The 26838-nt window shown below is 35.7% G+C and overlaps 1 protein-coding gene and 1 pseudogene across 3 annotated transcripts in view; one reads left to right on the forward strand and one right to left on the reverse strand.

Annotated features, from left to right (window-relative positions):
- Positions 1-8322: 8322 nt before the first annotated feature.
- LOC138149621 (U2 small nuclear ribonucleoprotein B''-like) lies at positions 8323-11859 on the forward strand (annotated as a pseudogene).
- Positions 11860-14697: 2838 nt separating this feature from the next.
- The window catches only part of LOC138149452 (serine/threonine-protein phosphatase 4 regulatory subunit 1-like), a 76357-nt gene continuing 64216 nt past the window's right edge, over positions 14698-26838 (reverse strand). For all 3 annotated transcript variants that reach the window (XM_069072469.1, XM_069072470.1, XM_069072471.1), the window contains 7 exons: positions 25819-26004; positions 25417-25578; positions 24499-24599; positions 21385-21505; positions 20598-20732; positions 19280-19421; positions 14698-17776 (listed from right to left, as the gene is read on the reverse strand). In XM_069072469.1, coding sequence (XP_068928570.1) covers positions 17622-17776; positions 19280-19421; positions 20598-20732; positions 21385-21505; positions 24499-24599; positions 25417-25578; positions 25819-26004 — 1002 coding nt within the window. In that variant the 3' untranslated portion in view covers positions 14698-17621. The remainder of the gene's footprint in view (positions 17777-19279; positions 19422-20597; positions 20733-21384; positions 21506-24498; positions 24600-25416; positions 25579-25818; positions 26005-26838) is intronic.

The raw sequence follows: 26838 nt of genomic DNA on the forward strand, positions 1-26838 counted from the left end.
TATATATACAAGTGTGTGTGTGTAAGGGTTATGGGATTTAAAGATCTTCCATGCCACGTTGGACTTGCTGACGTAGCAGGAAGGGGCGGAGCAAGAGGAAGCGGAAGCCAAGCTAGCGTTCCTGCGGTGGCTGGTGGTGGTGGCAACGGCGGCGGCAGCAGCAGAGGCAGTGGCAGCGCGAAGCCCTTTTTGAGTTAGGACTGCTAAGGACTCCTGCTGAGGACTGCCAGGGGCCGGAGCTGCTGGGAGCGCGCTTCCAGGACGCTGGGTGGTTGCTGTGCGTGGGGAGAGGAGGACCTTTGCCTGAGGTAGCCTGTTCTGTTTTAAAGGCTTGAAAATGTGGGTGCTTTCTACTTTATCTACCTGTGCCAATATCATAACTACTCTGATGGCTTTCACTTTCTGGTTTTGGGACTCAGTCTTTTGGTATCTTAATAAATTTTCTAGTTTATTTCCCCATATGGCAAGCATGACGTATTTTGTAATGGATAATTATATCAGCATATTTGTAATCTCCATAGGCATTGTGAATATGGCATTGCTGATACAGTGTGTAGACACACACTCACAGACACATACATATGCACACATATATTATTTATATACACACACACAGAGGTGGGGGGGAGGGAGGAGTAGGAGAAAGAATGAATTATTTGGTCTATTACAACCCATAAAAAAAATGGTTCACAAAGCCTGTGCATTCACAATTCTGCAGCAATGGTGGTAGAGTAGTGGGGAAGGGGAGGCCACAGATGCTAAGAATCAAATTGATTTTACACCGTCAATAAACAATTTAACTATGTTACTATTGGTACACTAAATATGAGATCCTTGTCCAATATTTCTAATGATCAGACATACTTCTGGAGGGACTGAATTTTACATTAATTTATAATTTTGTATTTGTATATAAATATATTTAATCAGTATATTTGTATATTTACAATTATTGTAAATATATTTATATGTAATTTTATAAATACAAATATTTGTTTACATATCATTATTTAGATAGGTAGAGAGATATTTTCTTATTATAAATTCAACCATTAGTGAGTTGGTAATATAACAACAATGAAGCTTAACATCCAGACAGACTGAGAATAATGCATAAACAAATGGACCAAGTCCTGCATCACTATTCACAGAATGTTAAAAAAAAAATCTAGACAAAGGTTGCCAACACATTGATTGACTAAATCCTCTGTGGAGGACTTTATGGTAGTATGCAGACAAGAATTATGCAGAATGAGAAGGAATGAATAAACAGATATATGTATCTTTGGAGGACTGTCTATCAACAAGTTTCAAAATGTTCTTTTGAGATTTTTTTTTTAAAGCAATTGGAGTTAAGTAACTTGCTCAAGGTCACATGGCCAGTTATTTTTTTGTGTATGGGTGTTAAGTATCCAAGGCTGGAACCAAACCCAGGTCTCCCGACTCTGGGGCCAGCGCTCTTACTCACTGCACCCTCTTTTGAGATTTTTTTAAAGTTATGGTATTGGGTAATCCTATTTGGGAAATGTGATGAATTATCCTTCTTTTTTCAACTTGGTTTAGATTTTTATCAGAGTCTAGTACTTGAGGGTTGTCATGTGGATGAGAGATTGAATATCATCATCATTATTAATAACCATAATAATAACTGACATTTCTATGGAATTTAAGATTTTATAAAAGGCTTCACATATAATATTATTCACATATAATGCAACAAGACTGTGAGGTTGGTATGGCAGGTACTATCATCCCTAGTTCACAGATGGGGAAATTGAGTTACAAAGTTTATTATAAACAATGACACACCTACATTCATATGTATATGTGTATGTGTGTATATATACATATACAATATATATACATATGTCTGTATGTGTGTGTGTGTGTGTGTGTGTGTGTATACTCTTTCAGGTTAGAAAATCTTTCAGTTTTCTCCCTGACAACAGTCTGGTGAGGTAAACAATGATTTATCCATGGTCAATGGTCATGTAATGAATTAATGTCAAAGGTAGCATTCAAAGCTGGGGGTAACTGTCATGGAGGAAGTAGAGAATTGAATTTACTCTCAGGTGATCTGGGTTCACAATACTGTGTCTGAACAATGGAAAGATCCCTTCATTTTTTGACCTCTGTTTATAGATCATCCAGTCCAACCCTTGTATTGTACACATAAGGAATCCAAAGTCCTTATCAGCTCAAAATCCCATGATCTTAAATTGTAGCAAAGCAGATTTTAACTTGTTTTAAAGAAAATATGTTCCTTACAATTTTTTTTTTTGCTTTGGTCATTTCAATCATGTCTGACTCTTTGCTATCGATTTTTGGGTTTTCTTGGCAAAGTTTTTTTTCTCCATCTCCTTTTACAGATGAGGAAGATGAAACAGTCAAGTGACTCTGCCCAGCATCACACAGTAAATAAAGGCAGATTTTAACTCAAGAAGATAAGTCTTCCTAATTCCAAGCCTAGTGCTTTATCTATTATGCTTACCTAGCTTCCCTTCCTGACAATTAAAGCTTTGCAAAAGTGGAATGGTACAATCCTCTGTGTATATGGAGAGTGAATACTAAAAATTTATTGAATTGAATACAGTGTTGGAAAGAGAATTCCAGTTCACGTTGGGGTTGGACTAAATGACTTCTGTGGTAATTTCCAACTTTGAGATTCTATAGTTTTTATCAACCAAACATTTCATTTTTTTTCTTTTAAAGCAAATATGAAGAAACTAATAGGCAATTTTCAAGTATTTGAGCATTTGATGTTTCCTGTATTTCTTTTCATCCATGTCTTTCTTTGAGCTGTGGATCTTCTGTTCTTTCTGTGGTAAAAGAAATAATGTCCTGTATTTGCTATTAATATAGCCCATTGAGTGTCACCCCATTGCTCTGACCAAAGACTGACTGTTCTGGTTTTACTGAGATATTCTGTTAAACTTTCCCCACTCTCCTCCAAGCTCCTTTCTGAAAGAAGACCCAATGTAAAGTGGCCTTTTTTTAAAATTTTCTATTTGGTGAATGGGCCACTTAATGAAAAATGGGAGTTTAAATTCGAACAGAATGATTTGGGTTAAAGGCAAGGGATAATGGATTATTTTCAGTACTGTATTCAAGAAAAAAAATAGCACAGCTTGGAGCCTCTGACATTCTATCATGTTTTATATGGTCTGTTCATAAAATTCCCTTTTTCAGTTTGTAAGAATGTTCATCTAACACAAGAAAATGCTGTAAATATCTGTAACAACATTTTTTTACCTGGCCAAAAAAAAAAAAAAAGGTTTTTGGGAACAAGTTAAAGTATAAAGTGATTTTATATAAAAACATCAGTTGTCTTGTACCCAATACCAGTACCAGCTTTCATTTGTAAAGCAGTTTGTGGCATTGGAGGAAAAAAGGATTCCATGTGTGTTGAAATGACTTATGTTATAAATGCAAAGAGAAGATAAAATATTAAAGAAACATATTTTCATATAGCCCGTTGAGTTCTAATGTTATCCACATATGGGAATACCCAATTACTTACATAAGGGGGAGTCTAGGCATGAACCATACCTAAGCTTTGTTTTAGATATTTCCCTGACCAAGGTAGGAACATCATTTAGTCAAAGAAAATTTGACTACTTTGGTTAGATGGAATTAAGTCTGAGTCAATAATCCCTCGAAGTTGGGGGAGGACTGGAGCCATAGAATACACATAAATTTTTAATATATACTCATATGTGTATATGTTATCTCCTCTGTAGAATAAAAACTACTTGAGGGCAGGGATTTTCACTTTTTTGTTTTCCTATCCACAATGGCCAGCATATTAGTTGATTGATTTGTAATTTTGCAAATAAGTATGATAAAAGGTAGAGTGTAAATGGGAAGGCAATTAGAAACTTGTCTAAAATGAATTCATTTTATATTATTTTAAAATTAAGTGATTCGATGCATGAAATGTGGATTAGGAAAGGACTTCATTCAAATGCATAATGAGAGTTTTCATATCTCAAAATTGGTGGGTTATCTTCAGCTCAGAGATTGGGTCCTCATTGCTAATTGCATCTGGAACCCAAGGAAGGCCCCAGTACTATCCATTGCTACCTTCCCACATGATATAATTACCTTGTTAAGATATTTGCAGCTTCTATATTAGTACTTCATAGGGTACTTGTTACTACCCTAGGGGTAGAGTTAATTGCCAGGACTTAGCCCCAGAGTTAAGAATCATGGAAATTTAGATGTGGTAGAAACTAAAAAGATGCAGTCTTATCCTATTATTTCACAAGGGAGGAAACAGGCCCAGGGAGGTTAAATTATTTACCCAGAGTCAGGCTAGTAAATAGTATAGCCAGGATTCTAATCCATGGACTTTGCCTCCAAATCCATTTCCATTTCTGATGTGGATACAAAAGTGCCCTAAGGGTTAATAGTAAGGGTTACTTTCCCAGGCCCCCTGAGGGGCGTTTGAGGCTTATTCTATTGTCAATCCTATAACTTGAGGGTGCCTTAATGCCCCCTTTCCTTATCTCAAATACCATGCAATTTATACCAAAAGAATTGCTTTTGTCTCCCTTAGCCTATGTTCCCTGTCCTGTGGAATGACAATTTTTCCTTATCTTGCAAGCAACCACCTTCTTCACCTTGTTTGTACTTATCTCATCCCTAAATCTCCAACCCCATTAGAACCCTAAAATTACATCATCATCATCCTACAGGCTGTGTAGATTTCTGGCAATTGTCTATTCCTTTTCCTATATCCCACATACTTTTGCATTAATAAAGCTCCTTTTGGCTAAAGAGAAGGTCCTACTGAATTCTTTCAAAAATCTGAACCAGCTCTCACAACTCTGACCTTGACATTTCCATTATTATTCAGTTCAACAAATCAGTCAACTTACATTTATGAAGCACCTACTGTCTGCTAGATATGGGCTATGAACTCGGTCGACAAAGAAAAAGAATGAAACAGTGCAGACATTTATTTGGAGGACATTGTGCCATATACAAAAAGTTCCTGCCATAAAAAAGGCTTACATTATGATAAAGGTTAACACATAAAAGGAAAGATGGAGATTGAAGTCATAGAGCAGTCCACTGATACACCCTTTTCAGAAATGGTAGTGCTGTAGTTCCCAGTTCCCAGAAATTGGAAGTCCCATTTAGAAGAGTATGGATAGGAAATGCATGGTGGTACTGTACACAGGTAGCAAGAATGCATCACTGAACTTATTGAATTGGGCTCTACCCAGGGCTACATTCACTGTACCATTCTATGCATATAGGGAAGATCCAAATAGACTCACACACATTGTGTAAGGGATTTCAGAAAGTTTGAGCTTTTAGTGCCCAAACCTGCTTCATAGTATAAAGACCTGTCACTTTTAATTTAAAGCAAAAATAAAACCCTTTTTATTTTCCAGAAAAAAAAAAGATTTTTAAAACAGTTGGGAAAAAAATAGCCTTTAAAAAAAAACAAATGCGGGGGCAGAGCCAAGATGGCAGAGTAGAAGCAGGAAATTGCGTGACCTCCCCCCACAACCACCTCAAATACCTATAAAATATGACTTTAAACAAATTTTAGAGCTGCAGAACCCACAAAATGACAGAGAAACAAATCTCCTGTTGAAGGCAGCCTGGCAGACTGACAGAAAGGTTTCATCACAGGGTGCTAGGAGCTGAGTGCAGTCCCCGAATGAGCTGCAGGGTTTTAGCCCCAGGGAGGCAGCCACAGCCAGAGCAGACTTCAGGAGAGTGAATCAACAGCAGCTGTGGTGGTTTCCAGACTTTCCAACCCATAAATGCCAAAAAGAAAGTAAAAAGTCAGTGTGGAACTCTGTTGGAAAGGAAGGGTATGGTCCAGCCTGAAAAAATAGAAGGCAATGTGAAATATCTCATTGGAAAAGCCACTGACCTGGGAAAATAGATCCAGGAGAGATAATTTTAAAAATTATTATACTACCTGAAAGCCATGATCAAAAAAAGAACCTAGAAATCAGCCTTCGAGAAATTCTCAAGGAAAATTGCCCTGATGTTTTAGAACCAGAGGACGAAATAGAAATTGAAAGAATTCACCAATCACCTCTTGAAAAAGATCCCGAAAAGAAAACTCCTAGGAATATTATTGCCAAACTCCAGAGTTCCCAGGTCAAAGAGAAATTATTACAAGCAGGAAGAAACAATTTGAGTATTGTGGAAACACAATCAGGATAACAAAAGATCTAGCAGCTTCTACATTAAAGGATTGAAGGGCTTGGAATATGATATTCTAGAGGTCAAAGGAGCTAGGAATAAAACCAAGAATCACCTACCCAGCAAAACCGAGTATAATGTTTCAGGGGAAAATATGGTCATTCAATGAAATAGAGGACTTTCAAGCATTCTTGATGAAAAAACCAGAGTTGAATAGAAAATTTGACTTTCAAATACAAGATGTAAGAGAAGCATGAGAAGGTAAACAGGGAAAAGAAATCATAAGGAACTTATTAATATTGAACTATTTACATTCCTACATAGTAAAACGATAATTGTAACTCATGAGGCTTTGCTCAGTATGGGGATAGTTGAAGGGAATATATATGTATATATATATGTATACATACATGTATATGTCTATATAGGAGCATATATGTGTATATAAATTAATATGTGAGTGTATATATATATGTGTGTGTGTGTGTGTGTGTGTGTGTGTGTGTGTACATGTATACATAGACAGGGCACAGGATCAGTTGAATAGGAAGGAAATATCTAAAAAATAAAATTAAGAGTTGAGAGAGGAATATAACGAGAGGAGATATGGATAGACAGAATAGGGTGAGCTATCTCATATAAAAGAGGCAAGAGAAAACTATTACAAGGGAGGGGAGAAACAAGAAGGCAAAAGGGAATGGGTCAACCCTACTCTCATTGAATTTGGCTTAAAGAGGGAATAACATACACACCAAATTGGTTATCTTACCCTACAGGAAAATAGGGAGGAAGGGGATAGGAGGGATGATAATTGGGGGGAAGGTAGTTAGAAGTACACACTTTTGAAAAGGGACAGGGTCAAAGTGTATATATATATATATATATGTATTTTTTTTCACATGCAACTGGAAAATAAGATATACAGGCACTGGGTCATAGAAATACATCTTGCCCTATTAGAAAGTCAGAGGGGGGATGGGGGAGGATAAGAGAGAGCAGATTCGGGGAAGGGGTATTCAGTAGGATCGCTATTTTGGGGTGGGGTAGGGGAAAGACAGGGAGAAAATTTGTAACTCAAAATCTTGTGGAAATAAATGTTGAAAACTAAAAATAAATTAATGTAAAATAATAAATAAAAATAAAATTTAATTAAAAAAATTAAATTGAGGAAGCCATAAATATGATCCCTAAAGATGGATTTAGAAGAGAATTCTATCAAACATTCAATGCATAATTAAAATAAATATTACCTAAACTGTTTGAAAAAAAAAGTAATTTAAGCAGGATTGTTATTAGAATTCTATTAGCTGGGCCTACCCATGAGCAAGTGATATTTTTCCAGTTGTTTAGATCTGACTTTATTTGTGTGAAAAGGGTTTTGTAATTGTTTTCATATAGTTCCTGGGTTTGTCTTAGCAGGTAGATGCCCAAATATTTTATTTAGAAGGAATTTCTCTTTTTATCTCTTGCTGCTGGGCTTTGTTTGGTAATACATAGAAATACTGTTGATTTGTGTGGGTGTATTTTATGTCATGCAACTTTGCTAATGTAGTTGTTACAAATAGCTTTTTAGTTTATTCTCAAGCATTTTCTAAGCACACCATCAAGTCATCTGCAAAGAGTGATAGTTTTCTTTCCTCATTGCCTATTTGTAATTCTTTCCATTTCTTTTTCTTCTTATTTCTAAAGCTAACATTTCCAGTACAATATTGAGTAATAGTGGTGCTAATGCGCATCCTTGGGAAACCCTTGATCTTTTTGGGAATGCTTCTACCTTATCCCCATAACATAGAATGCTTGCTAATGGTTTTACACAGATACTGTTTATCTTTTAAGCAAATTTCAAGCATTTATTCCTATGCTCTCTAGTGTTTTTAATAGGAATGGGTGCTGTATTTTGTCAAAAAGTTTTTCCGCATCTATTGAGATACATCATATATGGCTTCTGTTAATTTTGTTATTGATATGGCTAATTATATTGATAGTTTTCCTAATACTGATAATGTATAGTGTATTCCTGGTATAAATCCCACCTGGTCATATTATATTATCCTCATAATAAATTGCTGGAATCACTTTGCTAATTAAAAAAAAAAACACAGGGAGAGGTGACTGAAGCCTTCTAGGCTTTTCTGAAATTTAGTCCAAAAAATGGATATCAGACCATATCATACAATTTATATCAACAATATGCATGATAAAATCAAAAAAGAAGAACTGAAGAGATCATCGTATGCACTCTTCTCAGTTTGGTCATGTAGCGGATATTGTGGCTTTAAAGACTATGAAGATGAGAGGTCAAGCTTTTGTTTTTTTTTGTTTGCTTTTTTTTCCATTTTTCAAATGCTTTATTAACTTCTGATTTACATCATTCATTTCTGCCAGATTTTGAGTTACAAATTTTCTCCCCATTTTTCCCCTACCCACCGCCCCAAAATAGCAGTCCCACAGGATATACCCTCCTCCAATCTGCTCTCTCCCATATTTTCTCCCATACCCCTTTTGACTTTTCCAGTGGATCTCTATGCCCCAGTACCTGTATATCTTATTTCCCAATTACATGTAAAATAGTATTAATAATAGTGTATATATATATATTTTAACATTTGATTTTAAAACTTTGAATTAAAGATTCATTCCCTTCCTCCCTTGTCCCCACCCTTACTAGGAAGATAAGCAGTTCAGTATAGGTTGTACATGTGTGGCTAATGCAAAACAATAACATAGTAGATATATTGTAAAAGACTGACTATATTTCCCTCCCTCCTATCCCACCTCCCACTTGTTCTATTCTCTAATTTGATCCCATCCCTTTTCAAAAGTGGATGCTTCCAACTTCCCTCCCCCCGAGCCTGCCCTCCCTTCCATCATCCCCCCTTTCATCCCCTTCCCCCCTACTCTCCTGTAGGGTGAGATACCCTATTTAGTGTGTATTTCATTCCCTCCCCAAGCCAAATTCAATGAGAATAAGGTTGACCCATTCCCTTTTGCCTTCCTATTCTTCCCTTTCATTGTAACCATTTCCCCTTGCCTCTTCTTCATGAGATAGTTTACCCCATTCAGTCTCTCCCTATCTCCTCTCATTATAGTCCTCTCTCCCCTCTTAATTTCACCTTTTAAGTATCATCCCTTCCTGTTAAATTGGTCCTGTGCCCTCTATCTATGTATACCTGTAAACATATATACATACATTTACATATGTATTCATATGCCCATACACCCTCATATATAAACATACATATATATATATATTTCTATTGCCTTCAACTATTTTCATACTGAGAAAAGTTTCATAAATTACAATTATTGTTTTTCTATGTAGGAATGTTAATAGTTCAACTTTGTTAAGTTCCTTATGATTTCTTTTCCCTGTTTACCTTCTCATGCTTCTCTTGCTTCTTGTATCTGAATGTTAAATTTTCTATTCAACTCTGGTTTTTTCAGCAAGAATGCTTGAAAGTCCTCTATTCCACTGAATGACTATATTTCCCCCTGAAACATGATACTCAGTTTTGCTGGGTAGGTGACTCTTGGTTTTAATCCCAACTCCTTTGACCTCTGGAATATCATATTCCAAGCCCTTCGATCCCTCAGTGTAGAAGCTGCCAGATCCTGGGTTATCCTGATTGTGTTTCCACAGTATTCAAATTGTTTCTTCCTGGTTGCTTGTAATATTCTCTCCTTAATCTGGGAATTCTGGAACCTGGCTATAATATTCCTAGGAGTTTTCTTTTTGGGATCTTTTTCAGGAGGTGATTGGTGGATTCTTTCAACCTCTCTTTTGCCCTCTGGTTCTAAAACATCAGGGCAGTTTTCCTTGAGAACTTCTTAGAGGATGATTTCTAGGTTCTTACTTTGATCATGGCTTTCAGATAGTCCAATAATTTTTAACTTCTCTCTCCTGGATCTATTCTCCAGGTCAGTGGTTTTTCCCATGAAATATTTCACATTGCCTTCTATTCTTTCATTTGTTTGGATCTGTTTAACAGCATCTTGATTTCTCATAAAGTCATTAGCTTCCATTTGCTCCAATCTAATTCTGAAGCAATGATTCTCCTCAGTGAGCTTTTGATATCTTTTTCCATCTGGCAAAATTGGCTTTTTAAGGCATTCTTCTATTCATTGCCTTTTTGAGCCTCTTTTGCCATTTGAGTTAGTCTATTTTTTAAGGTGTGACTTTCCTCAATCAGGAGGTTGACTCTCATTTAGTAATTCTCTTGCATTGTTCTCATTTCTCTTCCCAATTTTTCCTCCACTTCTCTTATCTGCTTCTTAAAGTCCTCTATGGCCTGTCACCAGCTCATATTTTCCTTTGAAGCTTTTGGTGCAGGAGTTCTGACTTCACTGTCTTCCTCCTGTTCCATGCTTTGCTCCTTTTTGTCCCCAAAATAGGAGTCTAATGTTGGAATCTTCTGTCTGCTTTGTTTCCTTTGCCTGGTCATGTTGCCCCTCAGTCACTTGACCCCTGGGCTTTTTGCTACAGTAGGACTCTGCCACCAGTCAGGGGAGCTTTTGTCCCAAAAGCTGGGGTTTTCTCAGCTGCCGGAGGTATTAGATGGGTGCCCTTTCTGAGGTCTCCACATGCTCTGGCAAGCTGGACACATGCCCCAGGACCTCCACCCTAGACTGCAATCCAGATCCAAGCAGGTTAAAGCAAGAGCGATTACCCCTCAGACTGGTTGCTTGGTCCCCCCTACACTCTGCAGGCCAGGAGCTGAAACTGCCATGTGGCGCTGGTTGGCTGTGCTGGTGTCTCAGTGGCTTCTTGCCCCATGGGCAAAAGCCGTGGCACTCCCACTTACTGGGTCCCAAAGTCCAGACTGCACTGACCTCTCACTTTGTCCTTCGCATCTAGGTGTTGATAATTATGGAAACAGCCACAGTTGCTGCTGATCTGGAGGCCCTCAGGCCGGTGGCTGTTCAGGCCCAACCTGGGACTAAAGCCTAGGCGTGGGGCTGGGCTCAGCTCCCAGGGCACTGTGCCGGCTGATTCCTGCTGGCCTGCTGGGCTGTCCTCAGCGGGAGGTTAGCTTCTCTGTGTCATTTTGTGGGTTCTGCAGCTCCAAAGTTTGTTCAGAGTCCCCTTTTCACATTGATTGGGGAAGGTGGAAGCCAGAGCTGCTAGGAGGTCCTGCTTCTACTCCGCCATCTTGACTCCACCCCTCAAGCTTTTGTTATAGTTAAAGAACTTGGCTAATCCACAAATGCTTTGAGACAGTTACAAGGCTTTCTGTTTTATGGTAAACCAATGCGAATTCAATATGCAAAATAGACTTTGATGCAATTTCTAAAATGTGTGGCACTTTTGCTGATAAGTAAAAGAAAAAAAGAGAAGAAAAAGAGTAAATCTTTGGCACTAACTGCCAATGCTACCAATTAAAAGCCTGGTCAGGCCATACAAATTCAGCTAAAACCCAAGGAAATTCAACCCCAAATCCTCAGGTGCATAACTACCCACCAAATTATATTTTATTTCTAAATAACTTGCTAGAGGAGACTAATGAAATGATGTTATCTCTGCTGTTTAATCACTTTCCTGGTTTCAAGGAAGTACAGTTGGTACCTGGGAGACACATTGCTTTTGTGGAGTTTGAAAATGATGGACCAGCTAGTGCTGCCAGAGATGCCTTACAAGCATTTAAAATCACACCATCCCATGCCATGTCGATTACAGATGCCGAAAAATAGCTTTATGGACATTCTTTCAATGACTTGGTTTTATTTATGGCTTCTGTTTGTTTTTCAAAAGATACAATTCAGGAAGCTTGAAGAGCTTTCTGAGGGCAATAGTGAAAGCAGTAAAACGTTTTGTGTAAACTTTGTTTTAAACCCAAATTCTCCAGTGTTTCCTAGGGTACGACAACATGCAAGAGACATTTTGTACAATGAAAACTTTTATTCAATATGGAAGAAAAAAAAAGAAAAGCAACGCATTTTGTGACACTAAATAGAAGCAAATTGTCACCCCCCAAGAATGACACTAATACAGATGACTGAAAGGTGCAGGGACTATTAAAAAAACAAAACCAAACCAAAATTTTCAATTCAGTACGGCCAAGTGTACTTGTAAAAGCTCTTATCTAACAAATAAATCTTCTAGGTTTGGCATGGGGGAAAGAGTTGCTTCTGCTCAAATCCCAACTCTGACACTATCTTGAGCCAATTTGCCATTGAGTCGATTGACTCTTGTCCAACTGATACTGCAGTGGTTTGCCATTTCCTTCTTCAGCTCATTTTACAGATGAGGAAACTGAGGCAGTTAAGTGACTTGCCCAGGGTTGCACAAGTGTAAGTGAGGCTGGATTTGAACTCAGGAGGATGTCTTCCTAATTCCAAGCCTAGTGCTCTACCCACTGCACCACCCAGCTGCCCCATTACCTCATATGTAAAATGAAGGGATTGGCTAGATAGCCAGAGGTCATTTTCAACTCTAAATTTGATTCTATGCATCTGTTAGGGTCCTTCAAGATTCCTTAAAGATGATGCTCTAATGAAAGTGTGTGAATTCCTTCAGTAAAGGGGCTGTTTTAAAAGCTGTACTTCAGATTTTTTTAGCAGTAAAATAGTGGGCACTTAATAAATGCTCATTGAATTATCTTAGTAGGCAAAAACCTGGGAGATGTTTGCTCAAACATGTTAGCTTCAGTCAGAGAAACTGTGTCCAGAAAGAAATCCAAATGGAAGAGATTCCTTATAGGTAGGGGTTCTTAACCTGTGGACTACAGTTCCAAAGTTTCCTTGGATAAGTTTTATATGGTTTAAGATGTTAGTAGGAAAAAAACCCACATTTTTATTACAATGATCAATTTCCTTTGGGGCCTCTATGCTTCATCAGCCTGCCAAAGCAGTGGGGAGGCTGACAACAAACAAAGTGAAGAGTCCTTGCTCTTTGGAGATGATGACATCCTCCAGATGCTATTTTGGGGTTGACTTTCATGATTTCATCAAACCCTGCAACACTGCAGAGACTCCATAATTATTCAGTTCGGTCTGACCATCCACAAAAGAAAAAACAAATGGAAATGGATGGAGACTCTGTCTGAATAGTAACATGCATTTGCATGGACAGCCCAGAATTGGTTCATCATCACAATATACCTTTGACATACACTGCAGAGAGGCAACGTATCGGTCCATTATTAAACAGGAGGAAGAGAGCAGACAGGACTGTTTGGGAAATGTTATGTCTTTCAGAGAACTCAAGCTACTCCCTGAAACAAAATCCCACCTTCTTAAGCCTGAGAGGGAGACAGTATATACTGCAGTGAAGAGTATTGGTTCTGGAATAAGAGGACAAAGGCTTATACGCCCATTTTCACATTCCCTGTATAAGCAAGTTACAACCTACCTGGCCCTCATCTATAAAATAAGGGAGTTGGACTAAAAGGCGTCTGAAGCTTCTTTCTAGCTCTAAATCTATGGTCCTGTGATTCTTCTGGAGATGCTGTAAGTGATCACCAAAAGAACCATAGAATCCATTCTCAGGCATGAAATATTAGTCTTCAAAGAATCAAAATTGTCAATCACCCAAAGGGCACTGGAGAGATGTACTGTATGACTAAACAGGCTATGACATAATACCAACAATAGATTTTGTGAACAAAGTGACCAAAAATATCAGAGATAGGATAATTAAGTAAAAAAGGTAAGTTGGGTCAGTTATGTAGCAACAATAAGGAATGAATAGAATGGTGATTCACATGCTACAATGGTGTCTTTTTAAGGCTAAAAGATACAGAGGAAGAAATCCTCCAGCACACTGAATGGACCCACTGGGGATGACTTATAGAACATAGGGGCTGCCCCTACAGGATAAGAATGCATGCATGGTTATCATCTGCAGAATTAAAGGGGATACCCCAAAAGAAGAAATCACAATGTGCTAAAGTATTGGTATGTACCTCCTATTTGGGGAATGGCCTAACAAACTATGGTATAAGAATGTAAAAGAATATTTTTGTGACATAAGAAACAAAATGAGTATGAAGAATTCAAAGAAATACTGGGAAGACATATGTAGTGGTTTAGTGAAATGGAACCAAAAAAACGTACAATAAATTCAAACCATGTAAAGACAACAGCAAAAATATAGTCTACATAGAGTAAAAGTCAAATATGAGGAAAAGGAGAATATGGGTAGATTAAATCTTTTGGGGTGAGATTTTTGTTAGGTGAGTTTTCAGTCCAGACGTGGATTTTATCACTTCTAGAGTAGAAATTTCTTGCTCTGAGGTGCAAGTGACTCTCATGTGGTCACACAGTCATAGATCTGGGGCAGGGCTTGAATTTGGGCCTTCCCACTCTTACCTAATCCCTTTTATCTATTACCTATTGCTTCTCTGGTGACAAGGAGGGCAAATAATCAGTAAATGGTAGAAGTTAAAGACAGCATAAAAAAGTCTTGAGGTAATTTATTGGTTTCAGCACATGAGTTTGTTTCCCTAGTGCTTTTGTTCATTTATTTGAAGTGCCTGTTCTTATCAATGGAGGCCAATAAAATTTCTATTAATAAAAAGAACATATACATTTCATAAAACAATCACGAGGTTTATTGAGATAAATACAAAGTTACATAGATTCTATATCTTGACAATCAGTGGCACTTCCAGAGTATTCCCACTTATTTGGGCTCTAAAACACTGTTTTCTGTCACTAGGGCAATATCCTGTTAGATGCCATGTGTATATTATTTATATAACATAGATAACAGTGAGTTTGAATTCTCAGCGACATGACTAACATGCTTTGGATTATAAGTGCCTGATAATCTTCTACAGTATCCAAACAATATTGCACCACTAATGTTAATTTCATGTCCCTTATCTAGTAAAATTTAAATTAAATTCTTACTGCTGTTATGAAAATGTACCTTTGCTGCATGTGTATTTAAAGTACATTTTTTTGCATAATTCAAAGTAAACCATCTTGAAGAATTACATGTAAATACAGTTTAAAATCATCATAATATACCTTGTCTAAAAGAGCTGCCTTATTCATGCTTAAAAATCATATTTCCAGGATGAAGGAAAAAACTGACATCTTAGAAAGATGAGCCACTTTAGCAGATCTGCACATCGCCTGATGTTAGAAAGTTCAACACTTCCCCCCCTCTTCTAATGCATGCAGATATCCATTTACACAAATTTAGAAAGCTATATCAAAACCCATCAAGTTTTCAAATGGTAATGAATTTTTGGAGTTTGAAAGGTGCTTAAAAAAACATTTAACAATGGAAACATTTCCATTTTAGAAAAGTTAAAAATGGTCTATTATTTAACAAAACATTCAACTAAAATATCCTGTGAGAAACATCACTATGTTTTCAGTGAGTCACTGAAGAGACTACTAATAGAAGCAGGAAGCTTATAAGTGATGATCAGTAACAAACACTCAAAACATGTATCTATGTACACTTTTTTAAAAAAATATGTGTTAAGAAATTTAATGATAGAAAAAAATAAAATGGAAAGTAACGGGATAACAATTTAGAAAATTTGAGTTATTTAAAAACACTCAAATATTATTAGCATTAGAAAAGATATTAAAACTACAAAAAATATTTTTTGCAGAGAAACGTGTCATAAAAAAAATTTGCATTGGAGAGGCATTCATATTAAATCACAGAAAAACTTCAACGTACTACTGGAATTCTAGAGCTTAAATTATCTACCAAAACACTAACGTCTTCACTTAAAAGTTCTAAAAGCATGTAATATATCATGCAATATTCTAAACACTAAAATACAAATATAATCTGGTAGACTTTTATATAAAATTAAACCCTACACAAATTGAAAAATTCCAGTTGAACAAATTCTACTTGCTGCTAGGCTAACAATTCACTTAATTTCCAGGCAATAAAGTAATCAAAATTGCTTGTCATACAGTAAAACTGTATCTCCACCTATTTATATTAACTAGCTCTACTGAATGTTTGAAAGCTCATATTTTAAAAAGTGTATCCTTAATGTACTAACCTGTACTTTACAAAAGTTGGCAAAGTGTCCCCCCCCCAAATCAAAAGTCAATAATGCATTTGACATTTTAACCTATGTACTTTATTTTGCACATAGCCCAGAATGGTAACCGTTTCTTTGCATTGAATTTTAGGCTTTGTTGTTATTTTTAAAATAATGACCTAAAAAAGAATTAGAAAAACTAGCCAAGCATGCCAAAAAATTCTGTCTCTTCAGAAAATGCTATCCAAACTTATGAGGGAAGTATAGCACTAACATACACTCCCCTCTGCAGGTCATTCTCTGAAAACAAAATGGAATGCTTACTTATGTTTCATTTTTTAAACAGAAAAGAAAACAAAATTTTACATGGGCATACATGTATTTATATTTGAGCTTTTGTGACAAATAGACCATAATAAAAAGCAGAAAAATCATCTAATGAAAGTTGGTCCAAATACATCAGTTTCTTCTTATTTTAAACTGTACATATGTCTGAATTTGTCATCTCCCCCCCGCAATGATCACTATACATATAATATGTATATTGATGTATTAGTTACCTATATAGTTTCCTACTTCTGTTAAGTTTCAAGAACTGTAGCCAGTTACTACCCGTAGATTTCAATCAGAAATTTTGTTTTCACATTCATCAATGTGTTAATATAACCAATGAACTGTTAGTTTTATAGTTTTATACCTCTGGGAATGGACAAGATGTACATTTATGAATATAATATAGTTCTAGCAGCAAGAGTGAGAAATAATCAAGTGCTTAAGAAAGTTCCAATAACAATTTATAAGAATAAAAACTACAATATAAAAAGCTGTCATATTTTCTTGAGTACATTTCAGAAAATATTATGTATATTCAAAAGCAAACACAAACTGACCTAATTTGCAATAAAAAAGAAGAGTACAAATGAAAACGATGTATTTATGAGGTTTTAGTGATGTGAGGTTGATATTGGATTAAGATACCTTCTTCTGGCCAAGAATTATTCACATATGTACAATATTTCAGGTAGAATAAAATGCAACATATTAAACTATATTAAAAAGGGGTATCAGTGCATCAAAATATACAAGTTTACTAAACTTCAGGCTTTAAAGCTGGTAGTAAACTACTTTATTATGAAAAATAATTTTAAATAATATGGTATAAAATTACTATCAGGCAATCTGATGGTATGAAGATTCTGGTTATGCACCAAACTCAAAGGATCTACATAGTATTGGCTCATTTTCATAGAAAGTTAAACAAAAATCAAGCTTTTAAGGGGAAGGCAAAAGCATAGCAGGCACAGCAGAACTGAAATAAGTAACCATCCCATATGAAATGTATGTTGCTGCAGATGACAGTTTTCATTTAGTGAAAGTTACGAATATAAGAAATCTTTTCTCTTCAGGAAGATACAAAACAGTTCCCCTTCTTCATTGTTACCATAAACTGTATATGAAGAACATAAAATCATAATTCAGATTTAAAGCAAATTAATTCTGTTTTTCTAGAGCAGCTGTGTCCATAATATTTCTTTTTGGCTCTAAGGTGGCAAAAAAGGAAACATCTTGGTCTCGGTCTGATTGCAAAGCTAAGACAGTCTCTTCAACAACTTCAAGATGAGGGTTACCAGCATTTCTAAAATAAGCTAGAAAAAAAGAGAAAGTTACAGTTTTTAATCAAGTTTGCCATATATTGTTTTTTGATGTAGGATATATTCTCTGAAATTAAAACTCAGGACGAAAGAAAACTTTTTCTTAGAAAAAAATAAACCACAGAATTAGAGCTGTCCACTAATTTCATGGGTTCTCTTAATGAAATAACTTTTCTCAAATTCTGAATTGGCCTCCTAGGTCAGAACTTTCTTTCTTCCTTTTAAAGCAATTGGGGTTAAGTAACTTGCTCAAGGTTACACAGCCAGTTATTCTGTGTGGGTGCTAAGTATCTGAGGCTGGAACCGATCCCGGGTCTCCCGACACTGGGGCCGGCGCTCTTACTCACTGAGCCACCTGGCTGTCCCTCAGAACTTTCTAAAAGAAGATTCAATCTAGCACCAAGAAAACAAGAAACATGTCACTCTTATTCTCTCTTAGATTTCTTTCATCACTCTGCCCCCTTCCCCCATTGTTAGCCCACTAGTTTAAGTCTTGGCAAAGACTAATAAATCTGTTGGATCCCATTTATTATAAAGGCATTTTTGGCCAGAAGTGGGCTTAGCCAATAAGGTGAACACACTAAGTCCAAGACCAGCATGATGATCTCCTGAATGCAGAGGGACTACCCCCAGGCTGCCTAAGGAAGAAGCAAACTAGCCCAAATTAGAAACAGAGCAGGTCAAAGCTCTCTATGTCAATCGGAGTGGGATTGAACCAAGGAATGGCTCCTGAACTTCCAGCATGGACCAAGAGGGAGACCCAGTCAAAAAATATACTTTTACTAAGTCTATTTTTTTTTGGAGGGGGGAGGCAAGGCAATTGGGGTTAAGTGACTTGTCCAAGGTCACACTGCTAGTTAAGTGTCAAGTGTCTGAGGCCACATTTGAACTCAGGTCTTCCTGACTCCAGGGCTGGTGCTCTATTCACTGTACCACTTAGCTGTCCCTATTTTTACTAAGTCTTATGTGGATGGTGAATATGAATTCAAGACAACTTTCCTATTGATCATTTTAGATTTAAAATTTATATATTTATATATATATATAAAATTTAAAAATATATTTTAAAACAGCTACAAGATTGAATTATATTTGTTATTTTTGCTGACCATTAATATAGACGTTTGCCTTTGTTAAATTAAAGAAATATTTATTCTCTTTCACTTCAAACAGAGCATCCAACAAAATGACATGCCTGAATGGCAACAAAACAAAGCAATGAATCTACAGAGATTATTAACACAATAGTATAAGCCTCTATATAATGCTTTATGGTCAGTTCTATTACTTCATTTAAAATTCACAAGAAACTGGGAGACAGACAGTGCAAAGTGGAAAATACAACTCAGAAAGGGAAATGATTTGCCCAAGTTCACACAACTATATTCCTGCCCTACAGTCTCTTTCTCCTATACCAAACCACTTCTTTAAGCAGTGCTAAGTCACTCAAGTTTCCCCCCCCCCCCCCCCCCCCCCCCCCCCCAGAAATTAAGATACCTTTTTCCAGTAGTGTTTGTCTTAGGGCCTTGGCTAGCAAAACCCTTACATTTGGCACAGGATCAGAAGCAAGACTTAAAAGACTGGGAAGTAGGTGCTCCACAAACTGGTCTACAGGTATACACTCCTCTCTTACTACTGCCTATGGAAAAAAAATATATACACAAAGGTAATCCATACCATTAACAGAAGCTCATGTTTGCAACCCACACTTTTTCTATGAAAAATTCTTTTGTAAACTAGAACTTTTTTTGAGTATGGCTGTGCATGTATTTTAATTTAAAACTTCACATTTTCTGAAACATTTTACTATTTACACTGAAATTTATAAACGTGCACCATAATAAACTAGTTACCCAAATACATAATACATAATAATAGCAATGGTACCTTACATTTTCACTTAAAATCCTCATAACACCCCTTTGAGGCAACAGGACAAATACTATATATTTTACAGATGAGGAAGTTAAAGCTAAGAGGCAATTCTGACTTTCTAGGTCAGATATTAATAAGCTATAGAACTGGGATGAGAATTCAGCTCTTTGCAGACTTCTTAGCCAAGATTCATTCTAGGCTGCCTTTCTTACTCAAAAAAAGTAAATAATATTGTGGAGAATTATGGTACTCACCTATTAAATCATCCAAATTTATTATATATAGTTTATCAGCATAAGTAAAACTAATCCAGTACCATGGAAGATACCTAGCTGCACTACTTTATTTTGTCTTTCAACTTGGATTATGAAAAAACAAAAGCTAAAAGACAAACTGTTAATGCAAGCTATTTTCTCTTACCCCTCACCCAATGAACTTTGTACCATAAAAAAATGCCAGATAAAGTTTTGTAAGTTGACATGACACCCCACATTTACATAGCAAACAATTCCTTGAGCAACAGAAGTTTTTCTGAAATTAGGTATAGCTCTGTTATATCTAAATATCACCAACAAAAACCTCCTGACAAACACACATTACTAGATTCCTCAAACAGCTAATGGGGGTGAGGGGGAAGAAGAAACACATTTGAAAAGGTGAGGACTTTAGTCCAGGACTTCAAATTCAAACCAAATAAAGGTGTACACCAAATTCAATATAGAAATGCATTAGATAGTAATAGTCACAGATTTGCTGTAAATAGGTTACCACTTAGCCTAATTTAGTAAGCTTCAGTTTGTAATAAAAGAAGAAGGGATGGTAGGGTGCTAGACTAGATTATTACTAAAGTGTCTGTTATAACTCTAACAATCTAGAACTATGAAAAAATTACCAACATCTAATATTTGTACATACTGGATCAAAAAAGATATATGCTAACCTGACAAATGAATGCAAAAGCTTGCCTTCCAACCCACTTGGGACAATGTCGAAATCTTATTATGAGTTCATTGATAAAATTTAACCCCAATGCACTTGCATTGTTTGAATAGAACTTCTGCAAAATTGCCACAACCTGTGAAAAGATTCAAAGAACAGATAAAAAAACTGAATACTGCTCTTTAAAAACATTTTACATTCTCTTTTCTCTCTTAATTGATTACAAGCATGGCAGAAGGTGATCACCTTAAGTTGTAAGACATTAAAAGAAAAATTACTCCATAAAAATGAAAATTTAAAAGAGGAATACCAATTAAAAATATATGTAATACATATCTGTCTTTTTAAGTTTATAAACATTTTTACTTAAACAATAATTAATGTAGGCTCTTTACTCTCAAGATATTGGTAAACTGCTACATCAAACATTTTTCATTAATGCTTGATCAATAAAAATAGAAAACAATATTGTTGTTTCCACATGAGCTCCTCTCTTAGCTATTTTTATTCGAAACTATTTTGTAATGTAAAGCCAATCTAACTTTAAAAGAACAGTAGGTAATTGGTATAAACATGTTGAATCATTTCTCCACAGTTTCTATCACTGAAAGATATATTTTACAAAAAGATATTTTGCAAAATTACATTCTATATGAAGGGTACAAATCATGGCTGTTAAATAGAAAATGCTTAAATATTTGTAATTTTAGAAGCACAGAAGAAAAACAAAACACACACACACACACACACACACACACACACACACACACACACATATACTCCCTTACTAGTTTAAAGGAGATCCATCGAACTTCAGAAACTTTATCTGCACACAGTTTTAGTGCGATGTGCATTAAATAGTCATAAACATCACTGGGGTTGTAGAGTTCCAATATCAGGATCAGTTGTCTGAAACAGAAAAACTGATTATCTTTGACAGATTAACGTAGTCACTTCACTTACTTTTCTTTCAGACAAGTCATGGGCAGTGGGGGAAGGAGAAGAGTTGAAGTAGCTGAATACCACTGAAAAGTTGGACAGCTAGGTCTAAAAATCTTCCACATCCAAGAGAAAAAGGTATTTCTCTATTAAAGGCAAAATCAAAATGATGAAATCTCATTATATCCTTAATGTTTTTTCAAATGGAAATTAAAACTCCACTCTTGTTTTCCCATGTATGGCAAAGCACATAAGGGATTTAAAATCAGCAAGATTAAGTTAAAGTAAAATAGAAAAATTTTCTACTATGCTTCAAAACAAAGCTGGCTAAGAAAATCTGCTCCTCACAAATAGGAGAATGATTAATACAATAATAGCAATATTGTAATGACAGATAATTTTGAAAGACTTAGGAACTGATCAACACAATGACCAACCATAATTTCAGAGGATACAAGATGAAACAAGCTACCCACCTTCTGCCAGAGGGGTGACTTGACTTACAAAACAGGTTGAGATATATTTTTGTGTATTTACAGACAGACAGACACACACCATAGGGGGAGGGAGTCAGAATGTGAATCTGAAAATACAAAATCTAATTAACTAAAAAAAAGAAAAGAAAATCTGATCCCAAACCTTTCAATATTTTCAAGAGTGAGAAAGAAGTGTGAAAAGAAATGTCAATCTTTAAAATAGCTAACAGAAGGAAATATAAGAAGCAATTAGGGGGGAAAAAAAGGAGAATTGGAAACTATAAAGCCCTGCATCTAGTTACACAGTCAGAAGATGAAGAATTCCTTGGACATAGCAGATGCTTAATCAATGTATACTGACTAGCAAAAGGAACAATTTCTAGTCAGTGATCTCCAATATCAGGCATAGGGCAAAGATTTCACAACTGTGGTTTTAATTTCTTTAAAAATCACAAAGTATCTTGTGGTCAGAGATCATATGGGACAAAAAGCTACTGTTAACATCAAAACTCAAAATTACAGAAAGCCAATTAGAACAAAGAGAAGCTATCATTAATGAAATGCTGCTAAAGAAAAGCGACATTGAAGTTTTGAAATATCACCACTAGAGGTCATGGAGGTTTAATAACATTTGCAGCTACCTATTTTAGATTTTTTTTTTTATTCCACCATTAGTCTAGTAACACAATGAGAAAACTAAACCTGATCTTTAGAAAGTACACAAAGTCAACAGAATTCTTTAATATCCCATATCATTTGAACCAGGAGAGGCCTGTCAAAAGTCACATGCTGAAAAATGACAGCAGTTAGGAGGTGCAGTGGATAGAGTGCTGGGCTCTGACTTAGGGAGAGCTGAATTGAAATCCAGCCTCAGACCCTTACAAGGTCACTTCACCTTGTTTGTCTCAGTTTTCTTATCCATAAAATGAGCTGGAGAAGGAAATAGAAAATCACTCCAGTATCTTTGCCAAGAAAACCCCAAAAGAGGGTCAGAAAGAGTTAGACATGACTGAAAAAAAAAAGACTAAGCAACAACAAAAATGACTCAAAATAGCATTTTCATTACTTCTACTGGTAACAGAGTAAGTCACTGTGGGAAATACTTTTATATGTTTACATGATGCCTTATCTTTCTGTCACACTACATCACTTATTATTCTTCTAAGACTAACTTATTAACACAGTTGCATCTAGTACTAGGGTAAAACACTCCGTGAATGCTAAATGACAACAACTCATTCTTTAATCATAAAGGAATGAATCCTTTCCCATTATTAATAAGGAAATATTATGACAAATATAAATTGTTTGTTTTAAAAAGATGGCTTTGGAATGAAAATTCTAGTATCCAATGAAGTAAATCTAATTTGGGACTCATTTCCAGAATCCAAACATCTAAGGAACATCACTGACAATAAGAATTTGTCTTATTTCTTAGTTTTTTTGTTTTTTATTTCCTAAACCTAGGATATTTCACCAAGGTAGTGAACTCTTAGTGAGGAACTTGTTATTGATATACAATCAGCACCATAATAGCCTTAGAGAACTGCGTTGGAAGCTCCAAGCCATTAAAAGATTTCTTTAGTTCATAGTTTTAAGCCTCCTTAATAAAAACTTGTGTAACTCTACTAAAGAAAACATAAGTTGAAAAATTACTAAAAATGACAGAATAAATAAGGATAAATCTAAATCACTTGGGCAAAACAAAACAAATTCAAAATATAAGATGGGGGAGTGTCACTAGACAAAAGTTCTATTAAAAAAAATCTTTTCCTATTAAGTCTGAATAGCCGTAAGCTGAAGTAAATTAGACAAGACTCAAGCAAAGTACTTTTTATATAATAAAGGTTTCTTTGTTGTTTTTAAAAAAAGATCTAGAGTCTCTAGTATTCTATAAACTCAATGAGTCAAGAGTGTGGCTCTGTGGCCAAAAGAGCTCATGCTCTCCTGGGCTCCATTTAGAGTAAAGGAAGGAACAGTCCTACTCTACTAGGCCCTTGCTGAGCCACAGCTGGAGTGCTTAGTTACAGGCATCACACTTTAGGAAAAAGATACTACAACTTGAAGCATGTCCAGAAAGGGTCAACGAGAATAGAAAAATGACTGGAGAAAGTTGAAAGAACTGAGTTTATTTAGCATGGAGAACAGAAGACTTGGAAGGAAGACTTGTAAAAGAGGGAGTGAACTTGTTCTGATTGGTCTGAAAGGACAAAACTAGGAAGAAAGGATGAAAGTTGCAAATGAGAAGATTCAGGCTTGATATAATTTCCTAATGATAAGAACTATCCAAAAGTACAATTGGATTGCCCTAATAGATAATTAGTTCTCCTTTCAATGGATTCTGTAAGCAAAGGTAGATCACTGGTTAGGAATGGATGTAGAAGAGATTCTTGTTAAAGTATGTGGTTAAATTCAAGTATTATGTAAAAATTAAGCATTATTCAAAATGAATTTACCATTTCATATATATCAGCAATTTTTACTTACTCTGCTAATTCATATCGAAACCTCCAATTCCTACTATTGTCAGTTACTACAAACTCTTGAAGTTGGTAAAGATACTCTCTCCTCTTGTCTGCATGAAGCAACTAAAAAAAAAACGACAATATTTCCAAAGACATCAATACAAACTTACACATAAATCACTAAATTCCTCAGGGACAAAAATTTTGTATTTTCATTGTAACAAGTATTACAGCAACAGTGAATAAATAGTATTAACTATTGCTGTAGTTAGGAATATTCTCTTATTCAAGTATGGGATCTAAAACTGAAAGTTTGCACAATCTAATCCAAATCTCTCATTTTACCAATAAAAAAAACCAAGGCCAAGAAAGATTATTTGATTTAATGAAGGTTGAATAATAATTAGCAAGGTCAGAATTTGAACCCTGGCACACTGATTCTAAATCTGATGCATTCTTTTAATTGTCACACTGATTGTTGTGTGGGTGACAGATAACATCTAAATATGTTTTAAAACATTCTTGTGAATGTTCTTCTTAGTGTGTATAGAATAATAAAGTTCCTGTCAAGGACTATTTAATAATCTGGATTCAGAGGAATGTTTTTCACTGAGTCCACTTTCAAAATAATAAATTATCTTTGAAAACATCTTTTTTTTTTTTTTCCAAAGAGGAGAAACAGGAAGGAGAACTGGAATATATGAGCTAAAAGATATGTGTTTTACATCAGGCCATGCCACTAGACCACAGTGATCATAGGTAAATTATTTAATCCCTCTATACTTCAGTTTCCTTGCCCATTAAATGTACACTAAGGTTTTTATCAGCACTGAAATTTTCTAGGAAAGCTGCAAGGAAAAAAAAATTTAACTACTTAGTGATGTAAAATGTCTGATATTTATGTAGAAACTTCCAAAGTAAAAAATATATTTTTTCCTACCTTTAGAAAATCATAGAGATGTTTAAGAACTCCAATGCGTACTTCATCTAAATCCTTTAAGAATCCATTAAATATTGGCACCAAATCAGCTGCTGTTAACTGATCTCCAAGAATTACAGCTAGTTCATGAATAGAAAAGGCTAGTGTCCGACGTACCTTCCACTATCCACAGGGAACAAAAGTAATAAAATGAATACCAAATATACTCCAAAATCTAACTTAAATTACCTTCATGAGACAAAATTAAATAGAATGCTCAGTTTCTACCTGAATGCATAATTCGTTAGAATATATACTTATATTAATTTTATCTTTACACAAACAAGTTAATCATAAAGTATTTTAATTGAAATTGTTCTTGAAATTGAAATCTGAATGTTCTTCTGAAAATTCTACACTTACCTGTACATCTGATGCCAGTGTTTCATATGTATCTTTCAGGCAGTGCCAGTTCTGCCTCCCCAAAGTTAAAGCCACTCCAGGGAGACTGTAAGCACAATGTTTGGCTATATCAGTATCAACAGTTTGAGCTCTCGCTGGATCAGTCATTGACAAGTACTGGTCTAATAATGGCTGAGGTATTATATCCTAGAAAATGAGAGAGAAAAAAACTGACAAAGAATATTCCAGAACTGATTTTAAAACTATATTAATAAACATCACAAATAATTCATAACATGGAAGTGAGGCCAATCCTAAGGAAATTTCATAGGAACAAAAGACATTTACTTTTCCAAGGCCCACTAAGTTCTATGCTAGATATTTTATTCATTTCTTAGCAAATATGTAATTTATTCTGGTTTGGCTGAAGGGTCAATACACTATTTGCTAATTTTTACTCCATATTTAAAACTAATAGAACATCTGAAAAGCACATGTATACTACTATAAATGATTAGCATTAATTCAGGTCAGTTCATATATATACATCTCCTACCCGTGTTTCCCCGATAATAAGATACTGTCATTTTTTTTGGAAAGAAAAACACCAGAGGGCTTATTTTCAGGGGAGGGCTTATGTTGTCCTGCCTCAGCTCTCCTCCGCAGCACTGCTCTCAATGGCGCCAGCAAGCAAATCATTGGGGAAGAACAGGATGACGCGCTCACTGCTGCAGCTCTGACTGGATGCAGCTCGGAGCGCGGCGTGCGTTTCACCGGGGGGGGGGGAATGTAGCGTGTAGCGCAGGGGATCATCTTCACTACAGTAGCAATCTCAATAGGGCTTATTTTCGGGGGAGGGCTTATTTTAGAGGAATCTTACACAGTAAGGGGAGGGCTTATTTTCGGGATAGGTCTTATTATTGGGGAAACATGGTATATATATATCTATGTCTCCTATGTCTTCCACCTTCTTAAATACTCAAGATTTTAACACAGTACTCTACACAGAGTGATCAACAAGTACTGCTAAACATCAAGTTA

Source organism: Petaurus breviceps, unplaced genomic scaffold (assembly GCF_028583685.1).
Source record: "Petaurus breviceps papuanus isolate PSGF00001 unplaced genomic scaffold, PetGlider_PUasm1.0 90847, whole genome shotgun sequence".
NCBI classification, from domain to species: Eukaryota; Metazoa; Chordata; class Mammalia; order Diprotodontia; family Petauridae; genus Petaurus; species Petaurus breviceps.